This window comes from Panthera pardus, unplaced genomic scaffold, assembly GCF_024362965.1.
Source record: "Panthera pardus isolate Hobbes unplaced genomic scaffold, ASM2436296v1 HiC_scaffold_16, whole genome shotgun sequence".
Classification (NCBI taxonomy): Eukaryota; Metazoa; Chordata; class Mammalia; order Carnivora; family Felidae; genus Panthera; species Panthera pardus.
In genome coordinates this window covers 2,552,646-2,580,642 of record NW_026526721.1, presented here as the reverse complement: position 1 = coordinate 2,580,642, position 27,997 = coordinate 2,552,646, and the positions used below count along the sequence as shown (strand labels likewise).

Here is a 27,997-nt window from a genome sequence, read left to right as displayed (position 1 = left end):
GCCCCATAATGGTCTCTCTTTAACCCCGAGTGTCCAGGGTGAACGGCCACCCGCAGAACCAGCGAAGCGGCATCCCGGACCGGCCGCCAGGCGGCGGGAGCTCGCGCCCCCAGAGACGCCGGCGCGGCGGGGAGGCGTCACTCGCTCGCGCCGAGAGAGACGGGCGGGGCCGATGACGTCACGCGCACGCCCCAGAGAGGCCGGCGCGGTCCTGTGACGTCACGCGCGCGCGCGCCCCGGCGAAGCGAAGTGGTCGCCGGCGCCCGAGGGTCGGGGCGTTCGCCATGGGCCCGCGCGTGCCGCTCCCCCCCGAGATCCAGCTGGCCCAGCGCCTGGCCGGGAACGAGCAGGTGACCCGGGACCGGGCGGTGAAGAGGCTCCGGAAATACATCGTCGCCAGGACTCAGCGGGCCGCAGGTTGGCGTGGGCTGGCGGGGCGTGGGCGCCCTGCGGGGGTGGGACCGCGGCGGGGGTCGCGGGGCGGCCGGAGGCCTGCGGAGGCGCGGGGCCGGGTGGGACCTCGGAACCACGCGGGACCTCCACGTGGCCGGGCCGGCGCGGCCTCCGTGTGGTGCAGGCCCCCCTGTCCTGCCCGGCGAGCTCTCGCCCTGCGCCCCTCCCCTCTCCGGCCCCTCGCGGCCCCTCCTGGTGGTGGTGGTGACCACGTGTCCCTCTTCGTGGACCCCTTCTCCCGTCTCCAGCCCTTACCTCCTTTTCCCAGCTCAGACCTCCCTCCCCCTGGGAATCGGCGCCGTCCTCAGACCGTGTGTCCTGATACCTCTGCTACCCGGTGTTCGGGCACTCGGTATTTTTCCCTCAGGGCGGCATTTGTTGCCGTTGGTAGTTTTCTCTTTGTGTAGTCACTGGGTTGTGGTCTGAGTTAGGTGCAGTGTGGCCTCTGCCGGGGCGGAGGACGTGCTTCTTGTGAACTGATCTCTCCAACGCTGGTTCTGAAAGTGTGGCCCCTCTCAGCAGCTTCCGCGTCACCCGGGCACGTGTTAGAAATGCAAATTATTGAGTCCCATTCCAGCCCTAAGGAGTCAGAAACCTTCCAAGTGATTCCATTCCTAGTGCTAAAGTCTGAGAACCATTGCTTCAGGAACGGAGTGCCGGGCACATTTCTAGGACCCCTGTAAATATTTCAAGTGCTTTTCTGTAGCTCCCTTCCTAGTTTGAATGAATTAACTTTTTCATTTAAAATTTGAAGCTTAACACAAAAATGCACAAATCCCAAGTGCAGAGCTGAATGCATTATGACAGACGCATGCAGTGTTGAGAGCCCAGAAATGGAATATGGATACTTGTAGATTCTTGTTTATTGGATGAATGAAATGGCTGTTACCTGGGGGTCTAGGCCCAGTCCCAGCGGGTTCTGAGTTGGGAGGATGGCGCCGGAGGAGAGGGCCAGGCACCTTGACAGTGAGAGGCTTTGATGTAATTCGGGCAGTCGCATTTCTCTGGCTTTGTTCCTGGCACTAAAATCTTGGTTTACCTCGAGTGTTGCTGTTTCTGGTGCAGGTGGTTTCACTCATGACGAGCTGCTGAAGGTTTGGAAAGGACTGTTTTACTGCATGTGGATGCAGGACAAGGCCCTCCTCCAGGTGAGCGTATGAGGCGGTAGCAGGAGAAGCCGGAGTAGCCGTGCCAGTGGGAGGACAGATGGGCATTTAAGGTAGCCTCAGACACTGGGTGCACTTTCACAGCTTCGATGCTGTATTTTTTATTTTTTGCTAAAAAAACAAAAAACTGTTTTTTGGGTTTTTTTTAATGAAAAATGGAACTATCCTACGACCCAGCAATTGCACTACTAGGTATTTATCCAAGGGATACAGGTGTGCTGTTTCAAAGGGGCACATGCACCCCCATGTTTATAGCAGTGCTGTCGACAATAGCCAAAGTCTAAAAGAGCCCAAATGTCCACCATATATAATATATATATATATATATATATATATATATATATATATATACACACACACAACGGAGTATTACTCGGCAATCAAAAAGAATGAAATCTTGATATTTGCAACTACGTGGAAGGACCTGAAGGGTATTATGCTAAGTGAAATTAGTCAGAGAAAGACAAGTATATAACTTCACTCGTATGAGGACTTTAAGGGACAAAACAGGTGAACATAAAGAAAGGGAAACAAAAATAATATAAAAAAAACAGGGAGGGGGACAAAACAGAAGAGACTCTTAAATACAGAGAACAGACAGGGTTACTGGGGGGGGCTGTGGGAGGGACGATGGGCTAAATGGGTAAGGGGCATTAAGGAAGCTACTCCTGAAATCATTGTTGCACTATATGCTAACTAACGTGGATGTAAATTGAAAAATAACAAGTGAATAGACAAAAAACCGAAAAAAACCAATATTGTAATAAACATCCTTTTATATTAAAATTTTTTTAGCGTTTATTTATTTTTGAGACAGAACATGAATGGGGGAGGGGCAGAGAGAGAGAGGGAGACACAGAATCAGAAGCAGGCTCTAGGCTCCGAGCCGTCAGCACAGAGCCTGACGTGGGGCTTGAACTCACGAACCGCGAGATCATGACCTGAGCCGAAGTCGGATGTTTAACCTACTGAGCCACCCAGGCGCCCCTCTCTGCTGATGCCTCTTATTGTAAGACCACGTTTCTTCAGGGTCTGAGAGCGGTTTTTACTGTTTACCACGCAGGAGGAACTAGGGAGGACCATTTCCCAGCTCATCCATGCTTTTCAGACCACAGAGGCACGTGAGTATCCCTGCCCTGGGGAAGCCCTGGGGTAAGGGCAGAACGTTGGCTACGGGACGTGGGAGGCTTGCGTCCTGAGACCTAGAGAAAAGGGAGGCCCCGTTCTTCCTGGCGTCTGCTGGTGCTTAACTGCAAAACCCTGCTCTAGGTGTCTGACGGTATTAACCTGTTTATCCACCGTGGACCCAGCTGGAGTCTAAAGGGCCGGTATCTTACATTTTAAAATAAAAACGGAGACCTAGAAATGGAGACCTAGCGTAGGGTTGCCGAATTGCTTGGCTGAGTCACCTGATAGGTGGGGTGTTCCCTCAGTGTTTCCCCAGCGCTTCTGTGCTTGTCCTGCCCAAGATGCGTGGTTCTCAACCCTGCTGCCTGCCTGCTGTGATCACTGGGGCATCTTTACGAATCTTGACGTCTAGACCCTGGTCCAGATGAATGTGGCTCTGGCGTTGGGGCCGGGCACCGGCAGTTTCGACCTCCCCACGGTGTTCAGGTGGGCCACAGCCAGGGTGGCCCGGTGTCACCCTGTAGATAGTGTGGCCGTTGCTGGTGAGGACCGGGCAGGTTTAGTTCAGTTACACTTACGTGGGTGGAGTAGTGCAGTTAGGGGTGCACAGGTAGTCGAGGTAACTACATCTGAGCAGACAGCGGAGGTCTGTGTTTTCTAACTTGTTCTCTCTGAGAGCCTGCAGAAGGCCAAGTAGAAAGACTCGCCTGGTGATAGTTGTACGAGTTGGACTTGGGCTTGTCTGTTATTGAAGCGCCTGACCAAGCTTTGCTGTAGGAGAAACTTGTCACAGGAGATCAGGGAGGCCCCACGTGTGTCCCAGGGTCAAGGCGTGGGCAGGGCTGGTTCCTGGAGGCCTTGCTCCTGGGCGTGCAGACACCGTCCTCTCCCCGTGTCCTCACCTGCTCGTCCCTCTGTGTGTCTGTGTCCTGATCTCTTCTTACAAAGGCACAAATCAGATTGGCTTAGGGCCCCCATCGCTCCCCTCGTTTTACCTTCATTCCCTCTTTAAAGACCCGATCTTCAGATAAAGTTATTCCGAGGTCCTGGGGTTAGGGTTCGACGTGAATTTGGGGGACACAGCTCGTAGCACTGTGTGTGACTTCCCGCCATTGGTGGGCTTCTGTGCCTGAGCGGGTTAGGGGATGTGGGGGCCGGGCGTGGGTGTCGGGGAGGGGGCGGGGGGACTGGCTGGAGCCGCTTCTCTGCTGCCGGCTTTGCCAGCTTTCTGTGCCTGTTCTTCAGAGAACGTGGCTGCGGTTTGAGGTTGTAGCTGGGCGCTTGCTTTCTGAGGTCCCTCCTGGTCCCATTTCTAGGCCCGCTTCCTAACACCGCTTCTGAGCTCCGCGGCCTGGGGCAAGGACCCCAGCGGTTGGTTGCGCGTGGCGTCCTGACCGGGTTTCTCCACATTGTCTCACCCCACCTTGCAAAGCGGCATCCGTGTTCCCCTGTGATTCTCTTCTGGCCTTTCTCCTTCAGAGCACCTGTTCCTTCAAACATTCTGGCAAACCATGAACCGCGAGTGGACGGGCATTGACAGACTGCGCCTGGATAAGTTCTACATGGTGAGGAGGCTCTGCGTTCTCTGGGCCCCGCCGTGCCGGCAGCCGTGGGCATGAGGGCAGGTGGGGGAGAGCTGGGGGCACGGCACCGAGAGATGTGGCCTCTGAGCCTTTCCTGCCCTGCCTGGGCAGCGCGATGGCCCTGAGGACTGTGACCCGTGAGTCCAACGGGCTCGAGGGCAGCACGGGCCCGCGATTGCACAGCGTCTGCCCCATCTCAGGGTCGGTGAGCGTGCAGACGGTTCAGAACGTAACGCACGGGCTTCGGTCTCAGGCAGGGGTGTCAGAGTCACCCGTCTGGGGAGAGTCGGTGGTGCAGCCATCGCATCCCTGCTGGAGAGGCCGTGGCCCTGTGAGCCAGCAAGCCTCCGTCGGGTTCGTGCCCGAGACACAGACCTCGGGTCCACGGTGGGCTCCAGCCTGTGATGTTTTCCTCTGCGTGAGGACGATTCATGTGATAGTTGTGTGCAGAATCCGCTTTTTCTTTTCTGTGCTGCATTCCTGCGAACTTCGGTTCCTTGTCTGCTCTCAGAAATGCAGGACAGGTGGAGTTTTACGCACTCAGGGTCTTGCCGTCCCACTCCCCTCCCCCCCCATTTGAACCGCAGTCTCGTCACTACAGTGGTATTCGCTGGGACTTGGGGCAGTGTTGCCGTCTGAGAGCAGGGGACCCAGTGGGAACCCAGTAGGGCACTGGCTGGGCCTCACTGAGGACGGCCCCGTGGGGCTGTAGTTACTCGGAATCGGCTGCCGGCTCAGACTCGGCCCAGGGCTGCGTGGACACTGTGTATCTCAGACGCCAGGGTGAGGACCAGCTAGCGGGCAAGGCCCGGAGCCCAAGAAGGAAGGAGGGTGGACGCTAGGGCAGTCGGGGTGGGGCCAGGACCCGAGCTGTGCACGTGCACAAGGTGCAGGTTTACAAGACAGAGGAGCTTCTGTGTGAGTCAGCTCCCCGTTCCCTGAGATGCAGTTGCCGCGACCTCGGAAGGATGGCTTCTGTTGCTTGGTGGGGGCCCGTGTGAGCGCGCCCAGCAGCACAGCCCCCTGTAGAGGCCAGCCCCCTCGGTGGCGCCGCCGGCCCCAGTAGTGATGTCACATGAGCCCCCTGTGTTCCTAGGCACGGGTCTTCTGGCTGCCAGCTGTGCCCTGTGCACCCTCTGTCCCTTTACCACTGCCGGACCCCTCTGCGGGCGTGCTCCTCGGCCTCTGGACGGTGGGGAAACCGGGTGGAAAGGCTGTTGCAGCGGGAAGCGGGGAGTTGGTGGGGGGAGCCGGGACCTGATGTGAAGGCGAGAGGGCGAGCGAATGCTTCCATTCTGTCGGGACAGCAGCCCTCGGGGGGGGGGGGGGGGGGGCCAGAGGGGCCGTTCTCCGTTTCAGACCTGGTTTTCCCAAAGCGCTCTGCCTCCCCAGGGGGGACCCACGCTTGGTTCTCTGCTCCCACCCCTGAAACGAGGACACTTCTGTTTGGCTTTTGTTGATGGTGCTGCCGGTGCCCCCGGATGTGTCCACCGTGAGCTAGAATTCCGGGTGCTCTTGGAAGGTGGGAACATCCCAGCCTGGGGGCAGCGGCGTATCCTCTGGACTCAGGGTCCTGAAGCTCGGTGTCCTGTCCACCGGCAGCTCTGGGGGGCCTGCTGTGCGCTCTGGGCCACGGAGACGACCAGGGTGGAGGGGATTCTGGGAAGTCGGGGCCTTGCTCCCACTAACGGGGGTCTCTGTTCATGCCACAGCTCATGCGGATGGTCCTGAACGAGTCCTTGAAGGCCCTGAAGATGCAGGGGTGGGAAGAAAGGTTGGTATCCATGGTGCATCCTGAGAGCCGCTGTGCTTCTCACGGGCGAGCCCACGTTCCTTCCCTGGGGGTTGGGTCACGTGCCTCTTCTTTAGCTCTTTGTCATAAAGACACGTCAGTCTTCCCGTGAAAGGGTGACCCAGTGGTGCTTCATAGGAAGGCATTTGTAACATCGTAGTTGGTTCTTGTGTCCTCAGAAGTGAACGTTTTCAGCCTTGATGGTGAGTTCTTACTCTGAGTCCCAGTCGAGTTCTCTCATTGTAAATAACGTAGTGTCATTTCTCAACATAGTTAACGCACAGCCAAGGTGGTGGTTTTTGTTTTTTGTTTTGTTTTCATATGGGGTGGCATAGTTGGCTCTGTTGTCAGTGGTATTTGCTTCCAGTCACAGAAAGTTTTGATTCATTCAGACTTGTCACTTTTGACAGTGGTGCTTGTGATGGGGGAAGTCCGCGTCCCCCACATTAAGAGGCCCCCTCGGTCTGTGGCCAGCCTTGGGCTCCCCCGGGCTCCGGGCTGGGGGGCTGTGCCGAGCCCCAGCCCTCCTCCACCCTCCTGGGCCCCCCGGGACCACGCCCGGCAAGGCCACCTGGGCCGTGCCTCCCAGGTATGGCACCACTGTCTACACCTTCAGGAGGCAGGCCGAGGTCTGCGGCTCCAGATGGGTTTCTGAGCTGCCATTTTAAAGCTTTTAAAATTAAAACTGTGTTTCTTTACACTTTTTTCTCATCGTGAGAGTGACACTTCCCTGTGTAGGAACTCAGAACACATTTAAGATGCTGAACAGCAACAGGTAACGACCTTTAAGGTTCTGCGGTGTTCTGTGTGCGGGGCACAGAGGGGCGTGGAGCAAACACCACGTTTGCAGAGCGCTTTTTTATTTCACTGACGATGCATCAAAGGCGCCCCCTGTGTCCCGTGTTCTGCTGCAAGGTCTGGGGAGCGGGGAGGGTCGGAAACAACACATTGTGAGTGGTTTCGTGATTAAGAATCATAAGTATGCTAAAGTGCTCATTTCAAGCCTGCGGACCCTAAAACCAGTGCCACTGGCCTAGCTGCTGCACCAGGCATGTGTCCCAGCCCAGGCGGTGCATCTTCTGGAGAGCGAGGGGACGTCCTTGCCTCTGGCCCGCGTTTTCCCAAATAAACGTGGATCAGCAGGAGCGGACCGTATTCCCTGATTATGAGTGACTTCACGTTTAGGGCAAGGGTGCCTCTGCTTGTGAGTGATTTTCATCCTTTACTTCCGGGGGGGGGGCGGTGCCCGGGGTCAGGCGCCCACCGGACGGGACTCAGGATTTCAGTCCCCATAGGTGGCTGGTGCCTGAGCAGAGGGGCATGTTAAAGGGACGTCTTATTTCTGTTAACTCTTCGGTTTATCACTGCGAGAGTAGTTCCAGCCTTGTTGTGGGGAATTGAATGCAGAGGTCCTCTTGAAGAAGCTGGGAGCCTCCCATCGGCCTGGGGTCACCAGTGTTGTCCGCCCCGGCTGTCCTTGCAGCCTGTCCCCGCAGCCTGTCCCCGTTCTCGAGCAGCCAGATGGCGCCGGTTGCCTGGCAACGTTCGTTACTGGCCCTGGCCTGGGAGGAGGGGTCCCCAGGCTGAGCCGCAGACAGCATCCTTTCCTAGCCAGCGAGTCCCCGTGCGGCCAAGCGTCCGCTTCAGCCGCGGAGCTCGTTAGAGAAGGCGCGTTTTACGATTCAGGTGAAGGGAACACTACGTTACTCTGCACCTCGATGCATCGGGACCATCAAAGGCTGGTCGCCAGGGCTCTCTGACCTTGGAGCCCCAGGCCTCAGACCACTGAAACCAGCATGCTAGGGGAGGGCAGACGTGGTCTGCCCGGGCCACGTACTCCATGCAGTGGAACCGGGGAAGCGGCTCTTCCCCCTCGCTGGCCTCCCCTCCTTTCTTTGCCCTGTCCTGGCGTTCCTTCCCCGCGAGGACGGAGCCGTGCGAGACGTGGTGGTGCGGCCTCTTGTCACTCCAGGCCCCCGGCATGGTGTTGGAAGGGAAGGCCCTCGTAGCTGAGGTTGTCTTGCCACGTGTGCTGGTGCCGACAGTGGTCCCACATCTGTAATGACGAGTCCTTTGTGCTGGAACAGACCTGCCCGGGTCACCAGATAGGCACCGGCGGAAAGCGGCACGTTGGGAGGATGGGCGCTTGCCTGTCACCGTGCCCCGTCCGAGTTCCGCTTCAGGTAGAGGGACCTCACCGGCTCGTGGCCGGCTGTGGCCGCCTGCTGTACCTGCCCGTCTCCCTCCTCAGGCAGGCGGAACGGCTGCTGGAGCTGCTGACGACAGAGATCCTGCACCCTGACAGCCAGGCCCCCAGCGGGGTCAAGAGCCACTTCCTTGAGATCTTCCTGGAGGAGCTGAGCAAAGTGGGCGCCGCGGAGGTGAGGGCGGCGGGCCGAGGGTGGCGGCCGAGCCCCTCACCTGTGCTCAGGCACGAGGGCCTCAGGCCACGCCTGTCTCTTCCCGTAGCTGACGGCGGACCAGAACCTCAAGTTCATCGAGCCCTTCTGCACGATCGCCGCTCAGACTAAGGAGTAAGTGGCAGGGTTTCCTCCGGCCGGTTCTTTCTCGCTGAGTTCCCCGGATGCCCACCTCCGGGAAGAGAGGCTGAGTCCCGTCCGGGTGCATGACAGGGTCACTGGAGGGCGGCTGCCGTGGGCGGGGCTGGATGGATGGGCGCGACCTAACTGGCCTGCTCCTGTGCGGCTGCCCCTCAGCTCCCTGGTGTTGCATAACATCACTCGGGGCGTCTTTGAAACGATCGTGGAGCAGGCCCCGTTTGCCATCGAGGACCTTATGAATGAGTTGGAGGCAGCAGAGGAGGAGGAGGGGACGTCGGAGGACGAGCGGGAGGAGGACGTGCCGTCCAAGGAGCCACGGAGAGGTGAGGGTCACAGCACATCTGGTGTGCCGGCACCCGTCCTGGCCCGGCAAGCTTCGGTGCCTGCCGGGGTCCCCGCGTTCACCTCTGGCCTGGTCCCCTTGTTCCTGAGCTTACCCCCAGCTTTTATCCGTGGCTCGGCAGCCGGGTTGACTTCCAGAAACAAGCACGTGTGTTTTTCCTCTCCAGCCTCCCTTTCCCAGGATGCGATCCTGACTCTCTGGCTCCTTTCTGACTTACGGTTCCTCCCCGCTCACCCTTTCTCTCCAGTCCCAGCCCTCCCTCACTGGGCCCACCCGGACCACCCTGTTGAAACAGCCTCCCAGCCCCTGCCTTGGCTCGCTCACTGGGTTTCCCCCCAACACATCTCATTTTCTGGGATAAATCACTTAGATAAATCACGTTTGTCATTTGTGGCCCTTTCTCCCCACCGGACGTGGGCTCCCCCAGGACGGCGAGTGTTGTTGATCACGGCTGCGTCCCCAGTGCCGGGAGCGGCACCTGGCACAGACGAGGTGCCCACGAGCCGGGGTGGGTGAGTGAGTGGATAGAGCGTACCACGGGGAAACCTGCCACGGGGGATGTCCCGGGGAAGGGCTGTGGGGTCTGTTCACCGTCTCGATGTTCATGTGGGTCCTCGTGGGACGTCAGTTGATCTCAGTGGCCTGTGGCCTCGGTCGTGGCCTGTGGCTGCAGGCGTGCGTCTACCGCCAGCTTTAGGACTCTGCCCGCCTCTGACTCTTTTTGTGCGAAAATATGCGTTATGTGAAGCTTACTACATTAACCATTGTTAAGTGTTCAGTTCGGTGGTGGTAAGCGTGTTCACACTGTTGTGCAGCTGTCCCCACCATCTTTCTGGAACTTTCCATCTTTCCATACTGAAACTCTGTCCCCGTTAAACACTGACCCCCTCCCCTCAATCGCTCCCTCCCCAGCCAATGGCGCCCACCATCCATTCTCTGTCTCCGTGACGCTGACTGCTCTGGGACCTCATATAAGTGCATCCCACGGGATTTGTCGTTTTGTGGCCGGCTGATTTCACTCAGCATCACGTCCTCGAGCACATGTCAGTTTCTTTCCTTGTTTTTTCTCTTAAGGTTGAATAGTGCACCACCGTGCATAGACCACGTTATGGGTGTCCAGTCACCCATCGAGGGACCCTTGGGTTGCTTGCACATTGTAGCTACTGTGAAGGACTCTGCAGTGAACATGGGTGAACAGGGTTTGCTCGGAGTCCCTGCTTTCAGTTCGTGGAGTCACGGGCCTGGCTCCGCCTGAAGTGGGATTGTGGGATCATACGTAACTGTTTTTAAAAATTTTTTGAGGACCCCCTCCATGCTGTTTCCACAGCAGCTGCACCATCTTGCATTCCTGCCAACGGCGCACAAGGGGCCCCATGTCCTGTTTTGTTGGCGGGAGCATCCCCGTGGGTGTGAGGGGGTGTCTCGCTGTGGTTTTGGTCTGTGTGTCCCCGATGATCGGGGATGTGAACACCCTTATGCACTTGGTGGGCGTCTGTGCGTCTTCCCGGAGATGGGTCTGCCCTAGTCCTTTGGGCAGGGGAGGGTGCCCTGTGCCGCTGAGTGTTAGGGGCTCCCTGTGTGTTTTGGACACTCACGCCTTGTCGGGTTTGTGATTCGCAGATATCTTCTCCCTCTGTGCACTGCCCTCTGGGTAGCGGCTTTGGGTGCACGGAAGTTTTCATCCTCATAAAATTCAATTGCCCTGTTCCCTGTGTCTTCTGGGCCACACCTGAGAAGTCCTCGCTGCGTCCAGTCTCGTGAGGGCCTTGCTTTATTTACTTCTCACAGTTACGCTGTTTGAGTTCTTACACGTAGGTCTTTCACCTGCTTCAAGCTGATTTTTGTTTATGGTGCTAGGTCAAGACCTAGCTTCGTTCCCTTGCACATGGATGTCCAGTTTTCCCAGCACCGTCTGTTGAAGAGCCTGTCCTTCCCCAGTGAGTGGTTCTAGAGCCCTTATGGAAGGTCATTTGACCCCGTGGATTCAAGGGTTAATTTCCCCCCCTGCCAGCTCTTCACGCCCCCAGTGGAGCTTTCCTGGCGTCTGTGTTTGTGCCCCCAGCGTTTTATCCGGCCATCTTGTGTATCTTGCCCATCCTTTTCCTCTGTAGCCGAGTCGCCCCGACACAGGCAGGTTTAGTAGTCTCCTGGAGGGCCCCCTGAGCCTGCCTGTGGCCCTGCCGTCCCCCTTCTCTGTCCTGCGTGCCTGCCTGTTGTCCAGAACCATGCTGCAGGTGGGCCGTGACATCATAGCCCCGAGCGATCTGAACACTGTCTCTGCGGCCCCTTGATCGGGGGCTCTCCCGTGGTGAGATCTAGCACCCCTCTTCTTTGTCTCCGGAACTTCTGACGCTGCGTTGGCTATGTAAGCGCCCTCTCTTAATTCTTAGTTTCGCTCTGAGGGCTGCTCAGGCCCCTCCGCCTTTGGGACGTTGCTTTCATTTCCAGGCCTGCAGTGGCACCTTACCCCTCGGTGTGAGCCCCCACCCCAGCCTGCACCTACCTCTGCCCAGGTCTTGGGCCCTGGTGCACGGGGCTCCAGGTTCCCAGGTGTTTGTGTTGGGGTCCTCTGCACGCTGGGTATATGCACCTGTTCACGGGGGCCCTTTTGTTCTAGGCTCTCTCCACGGGGCCGCACCTGACACGAGCGAGGAGCCAGCAGGAGATGGCGAGGACAGCATGGGCCCCGTCCTCCAGGTGGGTGGCCTGTGTTCGGGGCCTGGCTCCGCCTCTGCTCGCCAGGAAGGCGGGCGCTCCAGCCCCTCACGTGCCGAGTCACGGAGTCCGTGCAAGCGGTGTGCTCCCTGTTCGCCTCTTGGAGCACTAGACCCATGAGATAGCACTGCCGACGGGTCACCTTTTGTGTTGCGCTCGGGGTCAGAACCCGGCAAACAGGACCTGTGACTTCAGGCCCATTGGAAACGTACACTTCCTACTAACTTTTCAAACGTTGACTGCTTGTTAAAGGAGTAGGAATTAGGTGTATGGCCTAAGTAGCATCTGTCAGAGTTGAACGAGTGTTTCCTGCTCATCTTGATGTGGCTGCCCGGGGCGCGGCGGGGGGGGGGGGGGGGGGGGGGGTGTCACAGAGAGGCTGGCCTGGGTGGGCCCTTTACATTGTCAGCAGCGCTGGGGTCCTGCTCGCTGCCTCATGCCTTGTACGTGGTGTTAGCGGAGGGGACTCGGGAGGACGTCATCAGGACCCGTCCTTGTGACCCCATCGGAGAGTCTGCATGTGGTCTGCGTGCTCTCTCTGCTCGGTTTCCGCTCCCAGAGCAGCTGGGAGGTGACTGGTGTCTCTTTTTGGGCAACAGTTTGACTATGAGGCTGTGGCCAGCAGACTGTTCGCGGCGGCCAGTCAGCAGGACACCCCTTCCCAGAACAGGAAGCGCCTCTACAAAGTGATCCGGAAGTAAGTTGCCCTTCCCTCTGTCCTTGGCGTTGCCCTCGCTCCTTTGGCCTGGCGCCTTCCCTCCGTCCCGACCTCAGAGCACGGGTGGGAGGCTTCATCGCGGGCGGCCCGGTGCAGAGACGGGTGCGGCCTCCGCCCTCGGGCAGTGGCTGTGGCCGTGCTGAGTGCCTGTCTTTCCTTGCAGGTTGCAGGACCTCGCTGAAGGTGAGCATCTCGCGCCGGGACCCCGGCCTTTCTCCTGGGCGTACACTGGCTCGCGTGGTCACCCTCATGACTTGACTGGTCTGCGGAGGCGGGGCTCTGGGGAAGAGGGGGCCCGAGGGGTTCTGCGCTCGCCCTAGCCCAATGCGGTGGCTGTCAGCCCTGCACGTGTGCTAGAGCCCCGGGGGCTTGTGACGCTCTGCTGGCCCCCCGGGCACGGCAGCCCGAGAACCTGCATTTCTAGTGAGTTCTCAGGCCTGCCCTGCTGCTGGCACGCTGTGTGGCAGACGGTAGCACTTCTCAGTGCGTGGCTGAGGGGGCTGGTAATGAGGCTTCTTCTGAAAGGTGTTTTCTCGGCTTATGACTGGAGACGGGCATGTCCCCCATTTCGCTGTGAGAACTTTTAAACACAGCGACGTCGGGAGGGTGTCCAGTTCTGCCATCGGTATTTACTGTCCCTGCTGTGTCACATGTCTCCCTTTTCCTCCGTCACACCGTAACCCCAACTACTTTGTGCGCACCGTGAGCTGAAGTGTGGTATTTTTAGGTAAAATTCACGCACGTGCGTGCGTGTTGCGTACGTCTGGGTGTCACAGGCGCTGCCCCCGTCAGCGTAGAGAACATCGCCATTGGCCCGGAGGGCGGTCTTGGCTCCCTTTCAGCATGAGGTTTTTAGGGCATGGGTCACGACCCACCATCAGTGCTGCAGGAACCCCCCCCCCCCCACTTCCTGCTGGCGCGGCTTCGAGCCGGTCGTGGCTGTGGGGGCATGAACACGGTCTTCCCGCTCGCGGCGCCTGGAGGTGGACCCTGCATGGTGGTTTGCAGTCCTGAACGCGCACCGACAGCATCACAACCTGCCTTTTGCCTCCTGATCACCTGCCTTGGTCCCTAGGGCTCTTCCCTGAGGATGACGTTCCGGAAAAAGCCTGCAGGAACCTGCAGGAAGACAGGCGGGAGAGGAAGACGAAGAAGCGTTTGCCCAAATCTGGTTTACAGAACAAGGCAGGTAGGATTCGTGCCTTGGTGCTAACCTTGGTGTTCACCCACGGTGCTAACCGTTTCAGGTCCTGGCATCTACCCTTTGAAGGGTGTCCTGGGTCGCCACTGCTTCTGCCCGTGCCCAGGCCACCTCCCCCCGTGTTGGCTTATGCCCGGGCCCTTGCTGCAGTCAGTGGCCCAGCTCGTGCAGCGCTGCTAGGCTGGACCCCGGACCCAGTCTGCCCCATCCTGCATTCCGGGCCTCCTCACCCCTCAGGTCGCACGTTTGTGGCCACCTCCTCTCTCCTGAGTCTGTCTGCTGGCTTTCCTGAAGGTCTGCTTCCGGTCCGCCTGCCCGGCCGGGAGCCACCATAAATAGCCTCGCGGGTGCCCGATGGCTGTGGCACTTGACCTCCACGCTGCTGGGACGCTCCTGAGCCCGTCGGTGCTTCTGTGTGGGCTCCCTTTGTGTGTCCCGCGTGCGGCCCCGGAGCCGGCAGCGTCTTTGGTCCGGGTGGAAGCGAGGCAACCAGTCCCCGGCGCCTCGTTCACGTGGCCTTGCTGTTGTAGGGAAAGGCGGCGAGGAGGACTTGTGTCCAGACCTGAGCTCCGGAGCTGAGAGGATGGCGAGGTGGCAGGGCTCGGGGGCTGAGCGCCCCGGGCCCCAGGAGCAGCCCGGGGGCCCTGCTGGGAGAGGGGCTCGGAAGAGGCGGCGGCGGCGGCAGCCTCGGGCGGGAGCCAGAGCGAAGGTGACCGATTGCCAGGACCTACGGATGAGGAGGCGGCAGCCGCCACGGAGCGGGAAGTGACCCCGGCAGGCCCCGCACGTGCGGGGAGGCCCTTCCCTGCGGCCCCTCCGTCTTGTGCTGAGGTGAGCGGGGGATCGGGGCCGCAGGGCCCCGCTCCTAAGACCGTGTCCCGATGGCAGCGGCTCCTGACCTGCTGTGTTGGCAGAGGCTCGGGCCCCTTGCTCGGTGGCCGTGCCCCAGGCCCCAGAAAGTGCTGGCGCCGTGCTGACCTTGGTCAGGAACCTCCGAGACGTGAAACTGTCCTGCAGACCCTCTCCCTGGGCCAGTGACCCGCCACACCCCAGGGCGTCCATGAATAAAATGCTGTGCAGTTGTTTCCAGCAGAGTCCCGCTTCTGGTGCGTTCGTGCAGGAAGAGTTCCAGTGGGGAAAACTGATAGGTGCTTGTTCCCAGTAGTGTTTGTATCTCGTACCCATTTTGCGGAGAAAAAGTTCACACACGTCTCGAAATTTGGGAGAGGACACCGAGCGTTAATTGTGGTTTTCGGGACGACCTCTTCGTAAACTTGTGTTTGGAGCTGACAGTCAGCAGCCGGGCTGACACACAGCCGACTACTGCTTGGTTGGTGTGTCCGAGGCAGGGAGGTTGGCTCTGCTCATCCCTCAGCCTGACTTGTGGGTGGACCCGTGGTGCCCCCGTCTCCCTTCAGCGCCTTTAAATTCAGCGTCGGCCCTGCTGCTCATCCTGGAGGGTCTGAGGCAGTCGTGTGTTGCCGGGACGTGACCGGGACCCTGACCGGAACCAGGGTGCTGTGAGAAGCCCCTGGCCCAAGAATGCGGATTAGGAGGACCGCAGGTGTGAGTCAGTGCCACGTGGGTCCCTGGTGGCCTCCGGGCTCAGGGCTGCGTAGGTGACAGGTGGGCACCGTCTGGGTCGGCCCGCCGGGTCACTGCTGAGCTGAGGTGTGTGGGTGAGCCCAGCAAGAGGACCGCACGGTCTCTCACCGAACCCCGGTTCCTCAAGCCTGCTGCACGCGGGGGCAGGTGGCCCCTGGTGGCCCCGTTCAGTCAGTTCAGCTGGGTGGGCAGAGCCAGGGGCCGACGGGGCGGGCCCCTGGACCCTGGAGGGCACGGTTCCTGCTGTGCAAAGTGACTTGGAAAAGCAGCACATCCCACCCAGAGCTCGGGCCCAGGCAGGGGCCAGGCGGACGTTGCTGAGGCCTTGTTTCTTCCCCAGCCATTGGTGCCGTTTTGTGTGTGTGGCAGGGACGGCCTGTGCTCTGTTGTCTCGGCCGAAATTTCTTTGGTCAAGAGGTAAGGAAACAGCCACACGAGGAATTTCTGAAGAAACGAAAATCTGACCAGATCGTAGCCCTCAAACCAGAGGATCTGTGGCTTCCTCAGTGCTGTTTCCAGGCGGTTCTCCGACCACGCTGTGGTCCTTCCCTTACCAACCGCGTCGTGCGGACGATGTGACCGTTGGCGCGCTGGCCAGCTGTGGGCGGCTTGTGGTCGCTCCTGCATCTGCCAGCGCCCCTCCCTGTCAGGACGGGCTCTCCTTGGGCCAAACAGGGCAACCTCAAGAGGAAACGGAAGGTGACCGCCACCCAGTGCCCCCAGGAGAGCCTGTGTCCAGAAGAAGACGTTGTGTTTATTACTTGTGTATTCTTTTTCTAGAATCACTTTACTGAGCTGTAACTCACAGGCATTATAAGTCACCTCCATCGAGCGTAGGGCTCCGTGGGTCAGAGTTACATAACCATCCGCATTCCAGCTTTTGTCAAAGAAACCAGTGTCCTTGAACTGGCCCTCTCGCGGCCCCCACCGCCACCCCAGCCCCTGGCCAGCCCGCGCCCATTTTCTGTCTGCGTGTTCTGGACTTTCCATGTAGATGGACTCATCCCGTGTGGGCCTTCTGTGTGCGGCTTTTTGGTGCGGATGTTTTCTGTGTGCATCCGTGTTGTCCCACGTCGCCTGGGTCAGGGCTTCATTCCCTGTGTGGCCGAGTAATGTTCTACCGTGTGGACGCCCAAGTGTCACCTGCTGTCCGAAAGCACAGTGTTCCTGTGAGACCTTTCTTAAGCCGAAACGGCATAAAGCAAAACGGTTACCGTTAATTTACGTGGAAAGTTTTTTGGGCGTCTCCAGACCCCAAATCTCTTGTGATTCTGCTCCCCGGGACTTACTTTGCTAACGGAGACCCAAAATCGGTCGTGATCGAGCCCAGGTGCTCACGGACACAGCTCAGAGCTGTGGCGGCTGGAGGCTGACGCGGGTCCCGGGAAGGAGGTTGGCGGGGCCGCGCCCGCTGCTGGGGTTCGCGCCGCCTCTGTTACGGCTCGCTGCGGAACCAGTGCTGGCCGCTCTTCCCGCTTTTTGTCTTTTTTTTCCCTCCACGCAGAAATCTTCACATTGCGTCTGATTAGCAAGAACTGGTAGTGACCTAGGTGTTTCGTAAAAGCGAAGTGGAGGGTGCCTCCGCCGCATTTCCGTTTACCGTTTGTGCGCGGGGCGCTTGTGACCGCTAGTGCCGCTGTAGACACGCACGAGCTTCTGCGGGGACCCACTGTCACTCTTCGGTGTGTACCCAGGGACGGAATTGCTGGGCCGGGCGGTAGGTGACTCCTTGACCTGCGTGAAGATCCGCCAGGCTTCTCACAGTCGCCACACCTCCTGATGCGCCCACCTCTGGACGGGGCACAGCTTTAGGCGGGCGCCCCCCGGTGCCGCTTGACCTGTGAGCCTGTGGCGTGCCCTTGGCGCCACGGCGCCACGGCTGATCAGAGCGGACTGACGGCCTTGAGGGTGCCTTGCGGCTGCAGAGAACCCGCCTGGCCCCTGTGCGGGGGTGCACTCCGGACCGTCTCACCCCTGCCCCTGCCTGGTCCCGCTCGGACCTGACTGGCTCAGCCATCCACGTGTGTGCTGTTGGGCAGGAGACAGTCACTCTGAGCCTTCACTGACCTATCTGTGAAATGGGGGTAACGTGGCCGGGCTGGGGATTATATTGCTGTTTTTTCCAAGACAGCCTGAAACTCACAGAGGAGTCACAAATGCGAGGAGCGTTTTTCACCCAAACCGCTTGAGGGTTGTGTGCTGACTTGATGCGTGTCACCCGGAACCCTTCAGGTGCATTTTCTGCAACCAGCATTCTCTTAACCACAGCACAGTCATCGAGTCAGAGTTAGCATGGGCCCCTCTGTGCCATCTAAGCCTCCGGTCTGTTCAGCGATGCCCTCTGCAGCCACGAGACCCCATCTGGAGTCACCCGCGTCTGATTCTCGCTTCTCTTCAGCTTCCTCTGAACGAGACCAGGTCCTCCGCCCTTGCGTACCATCCAGGACCTGGATGTCGGGTGGATCTCAGGCTGGCCATTCTGTACGTCGTCCCCACTGCGGGTGACTGGTGGTCCCTCGCGTCTAGACTGGGGTCACCCCTCTCGGCAGGAATCAGAAACAATGCTCGTTCTCCCCGCGTCCTTCCCGGGCCTCCGCTTTCCACCTGCCCTGGTGCGGAGGCACCTGCTTGTGAATGTGGCCCCTTCCCTTGGTTGTTAACGGTGTGTGTGGCAAGGGCCTCCGCAGCCCCAAAACGGAGTTTCTCGCCAGATTTCATTTACTCGCTGATTGACTTACATCGGTGGCTCATGGTTTCCTGTTTTATCTTGTGGGTTGTAATCTGTTCCTGCCACTTATTTTAATAGCATGTCCCATTTGGGCCAGTGGGAGACTTCAGGCTGGCTTCTGCTCCCCATAAGGAGCCCCCACCACCCCTCACCTTTGTCACAGTAAGAATCCTCAGCCCTGGGACTGGCCGCTTCTCCACAGAGCACTGACTCGATTGACGGTACAACCCTGCCCGGCTCGGGAGGAGCTGGTGTGGACGAGGGCCTACTGGAGTCCCTTCATCTTTCGTTCTGCCACCACGTCACTGAGATGTACCTCACGCAGTGTTCAGTTCTGCTTAAAGTGTCCTGTCTGGGGGTTCTTCATGTATCCACAGCGGCGTGCCTCTGTCACCACGGGCCAGCATGGGACATTGTACCCATCCCCCCAAAGAAACTCCATAGTGGGGGGCCTCTTAACTTGGAGAAAGCCTGTGTGAGGCTTCTGGACCAGCAGGAGTCCCCGCCAAGACGTGGTGATGGGTTATTGCTCACAAGGCTAATAAATGAATTTATAGTTTTGTCGAACCACTAAGAGGTCTGGAACACATACAGCTTGTGTCTGAGGCGACCTGAGGAATTCTCTCCTGGGTGCTTACACAGTAGCTCTGGGGGGTCAGTGGTCCGGTAGGGGCATCTCGGGACCCTTTGCCTCCTCTGTGTCAGCAGTACAAGTAAGTGGGACTCGAGCTTTGGTCCGGGGCACGTGGGCTGCCCCTGTGGCGTGGGGTCTCGGCTCACCAACCCCGGAGATAAGTCTCGTCCCTGCCTCGCCTTGCTTGGCAAGGCAGGCCTGGCCTTGAATCAACCGGAAGGGAGGGCTCGGGTCAGCCAGGGCCGCCTCTGAGTTAACTGCTCATCGGTCACTACCGTGACCGAGAACTCCCGTTTTAGCCACAACCAGCAAGGGGTCAGGCCCACTGCTTCGCTTTTGTAATGAGGACCAGGCGGGTTGGGTGGCAAAGCAGGGGGCAGCTTTCACCCAGGGCAAAGAGACACCAGGGCTGCAAAGGAGGGGGTTTGGTTTGGGATGAGGGGCGGGCAGGTGAGGGGGTCCTGTGTGCTGAACGTTCAAGCAGGGGCGTGACCAGCCAAGGACGTTCAAGCAGGGGCGTGACAGTTTTGCACCTGTCCCGTTGGTAGTGGGATAGGGGGTGAATTTGGGGACAGTCCTGCCAGCAGCCCTAGGTTGGGACGCCTTCTGGCCAATGTCTTGGGTAGCTCCGGCCTTTACACACACTGCCTTATAAAAATAGCCTCTTAATCACTAGGGCCTGGCAGCAAAGGACAGTCTCCTCATCCCCAGCCCAGAAGTTCCCCACATGGGCAGCAGGGCTTAGATAGAGGACCCAGACTCCAGGTGGTTGTGGACTTAGTGGGGTGGAGGGGCGGATGCAGGGGAGGTCCCATCCTGTGGCCTGTACCCTGTAGAAGAAAAAGGAGGGTCCTGGGGGGGGGGGGGGTCTATGTGCTGCTCACCCCCAGCCAGTGTGGGGGAAGGAGAGGCTCCAGGTCCCAGCCAGAACCCTGTGAGGATCAGTTAAGTCTCAGATGGGGACGTCTCCCCAGACGACCTCTCTACTGTGAAAAGCCGTGCCAACCAGCTGACCCCAGCAGTGGGCGGGCTTGGAGACTGTTGAAAGGGGCCGCTCAGCTGGTAAATTGGGCTGATTTTCTTTCCCAAACCGGATTTGGCTGGAGGGAGCTGTGTCAGGCGGTGCCTGGTCTCCCCGTAGCAGCTGTGCCCGGGAGTCTTGACTTCTCTTTTCAGTCCAGTGTCACCGCACGTCCCTTTCCCATGGATTCTTTTGCTTTGAGCTGGTGATCAGCCAGGCTTGTCCGCCGTGGGGTTGCACCGAAGACGGCTCTACTTCAGCACCACGTGCAAAGGCACATGCTCGCTCGCGTCTCTGTCCACCTCCTGAGCTACCTACATACCTACCTGTCCCTTCCACCTACCTACCAGCCATCTGCCCTCTTCATCTGTCTCCCTCCATGCATTTACCTGCCCTTATCCTGTCCGACACCCTCCCTCCGTCCCTCCCTAAGTGAAGAAGACCTGGAAATTCTGTCTGAAGGAACCTGTCCCCGCACCCCACCAGTGTCGGCCCCCATGCTGGCATCCTCCATGGAGTAGCCTTGTTTGCATGGAGCTCTCTGTCCTGATGTGGGTGAGGGGCAGGGTAGAGGTGTAGGGAGGGTAGTCTAGCCCCCTCTGGTGGCCCCTGGGGATGTCCCCTTCCCCATGTCATCCCATCCCATCCTTTTTGGGACCCGCCATGGGGAGCGGGTGCTGTCCCGCCACTGGCCTCTGGGGGCGCCCGTGGCCCTCAGATGGGCTTGTCTAGTCCCTAGTCCCTAGTCCCTCCAGCCAGGTCATCGGGGGTGCTGCCCCACCTCCCCTTATGGCCAGTGGCCAAAGCCCCCAACTTGTTCTTTTCTTTGAATGGAGCCCTGAAGGTGCCTCTCAGGGATGGTTCCCTGCAGTCACGGGCCTCCTGGCGCTCGCCCCCGTGCCCTGGGTGGGTGGGCTGAACCCTGGGTCTGTCTGATGGGGATGGGCTGCGTGGGCCCTCGCTCTTTCCGGTCGGCCCAGCAGCCCACCTTGTCCTCCAGGCCCCAGGATGGACACAGGCCCTGAGGTCCTGCCTCTGCTCTTAGGTGGCTGGTGTCCACGTAGCTGGCTCAGAGGGCATCTTACCCCAGCGTGGCCGGCCCCACCGGTGAGGCCAACGCGGGGGCTTCCTTTCTGAGGGGCCTCGGGAGCCCAGACCTCTCCTTCCAGGGGTTGGCCCGGAGCAGCTGGCAGAGCTCCAGGCCACCATACTGCACGCTCGTCCCTGTTCTGGACCCTTCAGACTCCTCACTACCCATGGTTGGGAAATACGCCCCGGGAAGAAGCTGCCTGGGGCCCTCTTGGCTGGCGCTACAGACCTTGAAGGCGTATGTGAGGGCGGGCAGGCAGCCCCACCCACTTGGCAGCGGGCTCGTGGCCCCAGGGCCTGCAGCTCTGCCCACCTCTTGGAAGCCTCTGGATTCGTGGGGTTGGAGAGTACAGGCAGAGGAGTGTGGCCCTGAGGGCCAGTGAGAGGCGGGTTTAGGGGGTGGAGGGCGGCGGGTGCTTGGGCCCACGCGGCGGGTGCCCCTCTGAGGTGGGCAGACGGAGAGGTGTCTGGTCCCTCCTCGCGTGGGTCCCTAACCGCTGTAGCCTCCGTGACCTCGTCCGCATGTGGGGTGGGGTCGGTGGTCTCTGAGGGCTCCGTGGGGGTGTCCCTGCTGCCGCCAGCGCCACGTTTCTGGAAACCCAAGAGCGTGGTTGGAGTCCCAGGCAGACAGACGTTAGGCCTTTCCCAGGCCTTTCCCAGGCCGGGGCGGGTGTCGACCCTGACCTCAGGGCTTGCCAGTGCTTTGCCACGGCCTTCCCGGGCACTCATCTGCGTGCCTGGCAGCGGTGTGCCGGCCAGGCCGCGCGGAGGACGGGAGGAGAGGGACGTGCGGGCTCAGCGACCCGCGGCCAGTGGAGCCGGGGGCCCCGGGTGGCAGTGCCGCTTCTGGGTCTGCCACGCGGCCTGGCCCCTGGGCGCGGCGGATACCCGTCGGCACGCGTCTCACCCCTGTTCCCGCGCCTCCCTTTGGAATTCTGACTCTTGACGTTGGGTCATCCGCAGACGTTGGTGCTCCCTGGCGGGACCCTGGACCCTCGGCCGTCCCATGCCCCCGGCAGCCCGGCTCGCTGCCCCCCTCTGCGGTCACTCTCTTGTTTCTCCCCTCCCCTCTCCTCTCTCCTTTTCTCCCTGAATGTTCACGCGGTCCCGTGTGAGGTACCGGTGACAGCCAGCAGTTCGCTGCGGACACAGGGGCTGGAGACCGTGCTGAGGTCGGGGGCCAGCGTGAGGCCTGGCGGGCTCCTGCTCGGGGTCTCAGGCCGAAGGTGAGGTTGGAGCGGGGCTGCCGTGACATGAGAGGCTCGGGGTCCCCTTTCCAGCTCACCGGTTGTTGGCAGAATTCAGGTCTGTGCGGCTGGAGGTCCGAGGTCCCGGTTTTCTTGCTGGCCGTCTGCCCGGATCAGTCTGAGCCTCTGAGGCCGTCCGCAGCTCCCGGGCCAGCAGGACAGACTCTCACCTCGGAGGCCTGCGGCCACTCCTCCGCGTTCCAGCTGACCTGATTAGGACAGGCCCCCCCACGCTGGGCCCGGGGGTGGGCCTCTCGGGGCTGGCTGAGAATCCTGCCGCCGCAGTCCCTGTGTCCAGGCTTTCTTTCTCCTGAGCCTCACACTTCAGAGCTTGGCCCCGTCCCTTTCCTGCCCTTGGAAAATTCCCTGCTCTGGGAGGTTTGCCAAAGAGCGAAAGGGTTAGGAAACACTGAAATGTGGGGGTGGGGCCATTACGATCGACAGAGCCAGAGATTGGCCCCAAGCTCCCTGGACGTCCAAAGTTCTCTGCCTCGCTCGGCAGTGCTGCTCATTTCCCCGGCCAGGGTCCGGGGGTTGTGGGGCCCGGCCATGTGGCGGGGGGGGGGGGGGGGGGGGGGCGGGGCGGCGTTCCGGGTCACCTCATCACCCCACCTCAATCCGCAGCCTGGCTCCCTGCCTCACCGTAGGTGTTTCTCTGTATACTCTCACCTTGCCCGCCCCTTCCCCCGCTTCCCCCGGGAGCACCCTGAGGCCAGGGATGGGGTTGACCAGGCTTGAGGGCACCAGCCTGTCAGGAAGCGGTGCGGGCTCGTGACCAGCGGGGCCCAGGCCTGTGTTGGGCACGGGGGACGAGCATGTGACCGGGGGCCCGTGGCTGGCCCTGTCCTCTCCTGTGGCATGGTGGGTCAGCTTCTGGGCTGGCTCCTTTCCCGTTACGGACTTTGAGCTCAGCTTTCTGGGGACTGGATCCTGTCTCCTAGGCTAGAGGGCCAGGCCACTCCCAGGGGCCCGCGGCGGGGCTGCTGTGCTCCCCGGGCACCGGCGCCGTCCTGTCCTCACCCGCCCCGTGGGCTCCTGGCCTGTCGGGTGACCCCTCCGGCACACCCCAGGGCCCCGTTTCCTTCATGGCGCTTGAGTGGCCTCGGCCTTGCCCCGGAGCCTGGTTGGGCACGCTCCTGATGGCCCTCCTGTTGGAGAACAGAACATCCCGTTTCCCTGAAGGCTCTGGGTCTCCTGGATGTGAAGTCATGGTCCCCATCCCATCATCCCTTGTCTCTCTGGAGGCCTGGTGCCTGCACAACCGCAGCTCCCTTCTTCCCTTCCCGGGGCGCCCTGCCCACCGGGCCAGGCTCCACGTGTCTCAGCTCCCAGCGCCCTGATCAGCCCCGCCCTGACATCTCCCGTCGGAGCCTCTGCTTTGTGCCTAAGCGGTGCCTCGTTCACGCTGACCCTGCACCCTCTCTCCCAGATCCTTCCCTGGCACGAAGCTGTTTCAGAGTTGGATGGGTCGGGCCCTGGGCTTTGGGGCTCCCTGAGTTTGTGTCGTGTGCGGGGGCTTCTAGGAGGGGAGGCGAGGCAGCCGTTCCCTTGCTTCCCAGCCACACGTCCAGACGGTCACTGCTTTCTTTCCAGCTTCTAATTATCGTAGTAAGTTCTGCCTTCATGTGAATCGATGACGTGCTTGAGTTTCAAAAGCGGGGATGTTTTGATTTGGGACCTTCACTAACTGAACTCAGACTCAGGCCGGCTTAAACGGGAGAGGGGCTCACTGGCCCTCGCCTCTGGGGCTTCTGGAAGTGGTGTTGCCTCAGGGGAGCTCAACCACCGGTCAGTTCCCTTTTCTTGCCCACCCCTGTGTGACTGGTGTCCTTTAACCAGGTGGTGGCACTCGCCGTGCCCGCCATCGCTGAGAGGCTCTGTGTTGCTGCCCCCGCACCCCCAAGAGCTTCTAGGGCTGCGACCTGGCAAATGGGGGCCGCTGGGTAGGGCGATGCAGGTCGTCCACTCTGGTCTCCCAGACCTGGGGTGTCGGAGCAGGAAGCAAGGTCTTTCCCGTGTCCCAGGGTGAGCTGACAAGATGGAGTGGCGAGGTGGGTGGCATCCAGCAGAAGCGTGACTCGTGTCCGTCCATGCCGCACTGAGAGGCTCCAGCCCCAGGACTCACGTAGGCCTGGTCCGCACAGGCGCCTTTATGTGTCTGTGAAGGCTCTGGAGGCTGGCGTTCCCTGGGGCCCCTGAGGAGTCCTGCGGTCTGCCGGAGGCCGGCTTCGGGTTGGGACCGGAGCCCCCACACCCCTGCCCAGTTCCGGATGCCGTGGGAGGGCCCTGCTCTCCCTGTGAGCTGCGGCGCCCCCACGGCCCCCACGCGTGCCTGCAGCAGGTCCGTCAGTCATCGATGCGGCTCTAGGACGCCGAGCCTGAGGCTGGGGTTCTCCAGGTGGCCGATGGCGCTGCCCCCGCAAGGTGGAGGAGAGGCAGGAGGGCAGCACAGGGCAGCGGGGTCGTGGGTTCGCGCGGCTGGGCCATAGAGCCAGGCCCGTCCCGAGGTTGGGTTGCGCCGTCCGGACGGGGTCCCCCCAGCCCTCCCTGCAGCCGGTCACCGGCCGTGCGGTCGAGCTGCGACCTCGGTGAGAACGTTCAAGGCGTGTGGTGGTGTCTTTGTGCCCGTGTCTGGAACAGGGTGGGGGCCCCAGAGGCAGGACCGGCCGCCCTATCCGCGGGGCCCCTCCGTAAAATCGTTAGGGAATTTGGGCTGGCAACGGCAGGACGTCAGCCTGGGCGCGGGTGCCCGCAAGGGCCGCGAAGCCAGCCGCACCCATCGGGGGTTCGCCTCGGCTGTGCCGTGGGGACTCCCGGGGTGGAGCCCCCATCTGTGACTCCGCTCAGCGTCGTATTTGGGAACACTGGGCAGCGTCCGTGTGCGCCGGGCAGAAGAGGGGGTGGGTCTGCCCTGTTCTAAAGCGCCCCCGTGGCCCTGTGTCCCGGAGCGAAGGAGGCAGGAGAGGAAATGTCACCGGGACCCAGCTCCACGTCAGGTCAGGATAGGAGGGAAGAGGCGGGGCGAACGTGAGCGCGAGCCCTCTCCGGGTGGGCTGCTCCCCACCGTGTGCTCTGTCCCCAGCGTTTTTGTCACGCACGCCCGTGATCAGGTCCCACATGGATGCTTGGCCCGGAGTGTGGCGTTAGTGCCACGTGGGGTCCCGCTGCGCGGATTCTTGCCGACACTCGGCACGCGGTGAGGAGCGTCGTGGGGACACAGGCTGCAGCAGAGCGATGTGGTCGGGCGTGCGTGTCTTGTGACGCGGTGAGGAAGCACGGGACTGTGGGCCGGTGGGCGGTGCTGGGGACCCCGTTCATTCTTTGGAAAATGGCTGAGGGGTGAGAGCCCCACGCTGACCCTGCCCTTCCCGTCCAGATGCTCCCAGACCCATCCCTGCCAGGGGTGGTCCGGACTCGAGGGGTGAGTTTCTGTAGAGAAAAAGTGAGTCCGTCGTGCGACCCTGACTGAATCGGGTCCAGGGGACGAAGACCAGTGGGTGTCATCTCCCAGAACCGGGAAACCAGCAGGTGAATGAGCCTCCGGTGGGAGAACACCCCCCAGCCTCTGAGGACCTCCCACCGGGAGAGGAGGACAGAAGGAGAGTCTGAGCTGGATTGAGCCCGTGGAGCTGATACCGGTTCACAGACACTGGGGACAGAAGGACATGTCACCCGACACGGTGGGGGCGCAGCGTCCTTCAGTCTGGGGAACCGCCCCAGGACAGGCAACCTGGTTCGGCAGAGAAACTGTAAGAAGGGAACGGGGTGGTGGGAAGTCCCCCGCCAGCCTCCGTCTGTGGACTGACCTTGTCATTCCAGTAAACAGACTGGGAGAGTGCAGATGTGGCCGGAGCAGCAGGGACGAGTGGCGGTCCGGGCGTGTGACAGTGTCGATGCCTGATGGCTGCTGACGGGCGCGAAGAGGCCGCGGTGTGTCAAGGGGGCCCGGCCGCCGGCTCTGAGCTGGACGGTTTGCCCTCTAGGCTCCAGGCTCCGAGCAGTCAGCACAGAGCCCGACGCAGGGCTCGAACTCAGGAACCGTGAGATCGTGACCCAAGCTGAAGTCGGACACTTAACCGACTGAGCCACTCAGGTGCCCCAGAGATGATATGTTTAAAAAGCCACGTGTGGTGTGTGTGTGTGTGTGTGTGTGTGTGTATCTGTGTGGCATGAGTGTGTGCGTGTGCAAGTGTGCACGTGTGTGTGCAGGATGGCCGGCCACCCTGCGCGTGCCCGCCCGACGGTCTCGGTGGCAGGTGGCGGCCAGTTGGCCCCACCTCTCACGGCAGCACACGGACGGTCTGCCGTGGTGGATGTGGCCTGCCCTCTCTTCTGTGACACTCGCTGTCCCCTTGCCCGGCGTCTGCCCCGTCCCCTCCCAGAGTGCGGATGCCCCGGAGCCTCCAGGACGGCGGACCTGGCTGCTGCCCTGCCGGGACGCCATGCTGGTGACACGAGGGCGGGCCTTGGCGAGGTCCACGTGGCGCCTGCTGTGTTTCGAGTGAAGCGGAGCCTCCTTCACGTGCACGGGAGCTGCTGGCGTCCCCGAGTCTCCCCTCGGTGCCGTCTGCCCCCCACCCGTCGCTCGGGAGCCTGAGGTGGATTCGTCTCCCAGGGGGCACGCGTTGGACACGATGTCCCGCAGCCACCATGACCCAGCGGGAGGGGGAGATGTGCGGCCTGGGCGTCCCTCAGACCCGGGCGGTAGCCACCGACCGTGCCCGGGGTTTCCCCGGGGGTGGCCCTAAAATCACCCAGCTCCCGTTGGGGTGGATGTGGTGGGGGGGACGCAGAGGGCGCCGCCTGCTGGTCCCCTGGGGCCTGTAGTACACGGGGCCCCGGCCCGGCACCCAGACAGAAGCTCCAGGGAGACGCGTGATAGGCAGCTGACATTCAGCTGGAGTCGGCACAAACCGGTGAGACGTGTAAGAGCTCTGGAAAGGGGCCCCACGGGACAGGGCTCCCACTCACGCCCGGCCGCCGCGGAAGGGCCTGGATGCCCTGGCAGAGCGGGGGCGGGCCGGGAGGGACTGAGGCCTCCGGCGGGGGTGGCGTGTCCGGCTGGGGTGACGGAGGCTCTTCAGGCATCTCCTTGAGAACGCGAGGAAGCCGGAGCAAAGGCGCCTTCCCTCCGGCGGGCAGCGCGGCGTCTTGGGGCCCGGCCGTCGGGACCGTAAACACCCGAGCCTCTCGGGGTCTCCCTCAGGCCCCCCGAGACGAGCACGATGTGGGTCGTCTTTTTCAGTTGAGGCAGAAGTCACACGATAGCTGATGAAAGCGACGAGAGTACACAGCCGAGGGGCATTGGGTGCGCCCACCGTGTTGCCCGACCGCCACCCCTCCCTCCTTCCGGGACGTTCTCAGTGCTTTCTCTGCTGCTTTTCTTCACGACCTCGCGTGAGATTCTGTCCACACCTCGCGGTCGCGTCCGCGGTGCGACGCCTGGCGCTCTGACGTGCCGCGCACTAAGTTCACTCTCTCCTGTCCGTGTGGGGGGTCTTTCGTCGGGGGCGGGGGCTGTTCTGTTCCTGGCCAGACCTGTGGGAGGCGCTGTACGGACTCACCGCGGAGACCCCGTGGCCAGGAGACTCCTGCCTGGAGGGTGTGCCAGTGCCCTGCCCCTGCCACCGTGCCTCCTGCGTCGCTCAGGGACTTCATCACGAAAGCCGAAAGCATCTCAAAGCCGTGTCCCCGACACGCGGCTTGAGTGGCTCCTGAGCCCCGGCCGGCCCGGGTTCACCCTGTCACTCCTGGTCACTTGGAATGGGTGCCATCCTTTGTGGGCCCTGGCGCCAGAAGTCCCTCTCCCGCGGTCTCCCCACGCTGCTCCTCGTCCCTCGAGGCACCCCGGCCTGCGTGATCTGGCAGCGGCTCCCTCATCCCTGCCGTCGTGGGGGCCGCCGTCCCTGGAGCGTGTCTGGAGCCTTTGGGCCTTGGAGTCTCCAGGGCGTTCTCTTCCCTGCTTACAAAAAATAGGCACAAAGGGAGGCGCTCCTGCACGAGGACACGCGTG

General features: G+C 61.1%; 1 protein-coding gene across 1 annotated transcript; it reads left to right on the top strand.

Moving 5' to 3' along the window:
• The first annotated feature begins 190 nt into the window (after positions 1-190).
• RRP1 (ribosomal RNA processing 1) lies at positions 191-18,560 on the top strand. Its single transcript, XM_019432700.2, has 13 exons — positions 191-417; positions 1,519-1,601; positions 2,683-2,740; positions 4,227-4,312; positions 6,043-6,104; positions 8,374-8,503; positions 8,592-8,656; positions 8,840-9,006; positions 11,644-11,723; positions 12,341-12,438; positions 12,623-12,642; positions 13,535-13,648; positions 14,191-18,560. The coding sequence occupies exons 1-13, from the start codon at positions 285-287 to the stop codon at positions 14,427-14,429; spliced, it is 1,335 nt and encodes a 444-aa protein (XP_019288245.2). The 5' UTR covers positions 191-284; the 3' UTR covers positions 14,430-18,560.
• Positions 18,561-27,997: the final 9,437 nt, after the last annotated feature.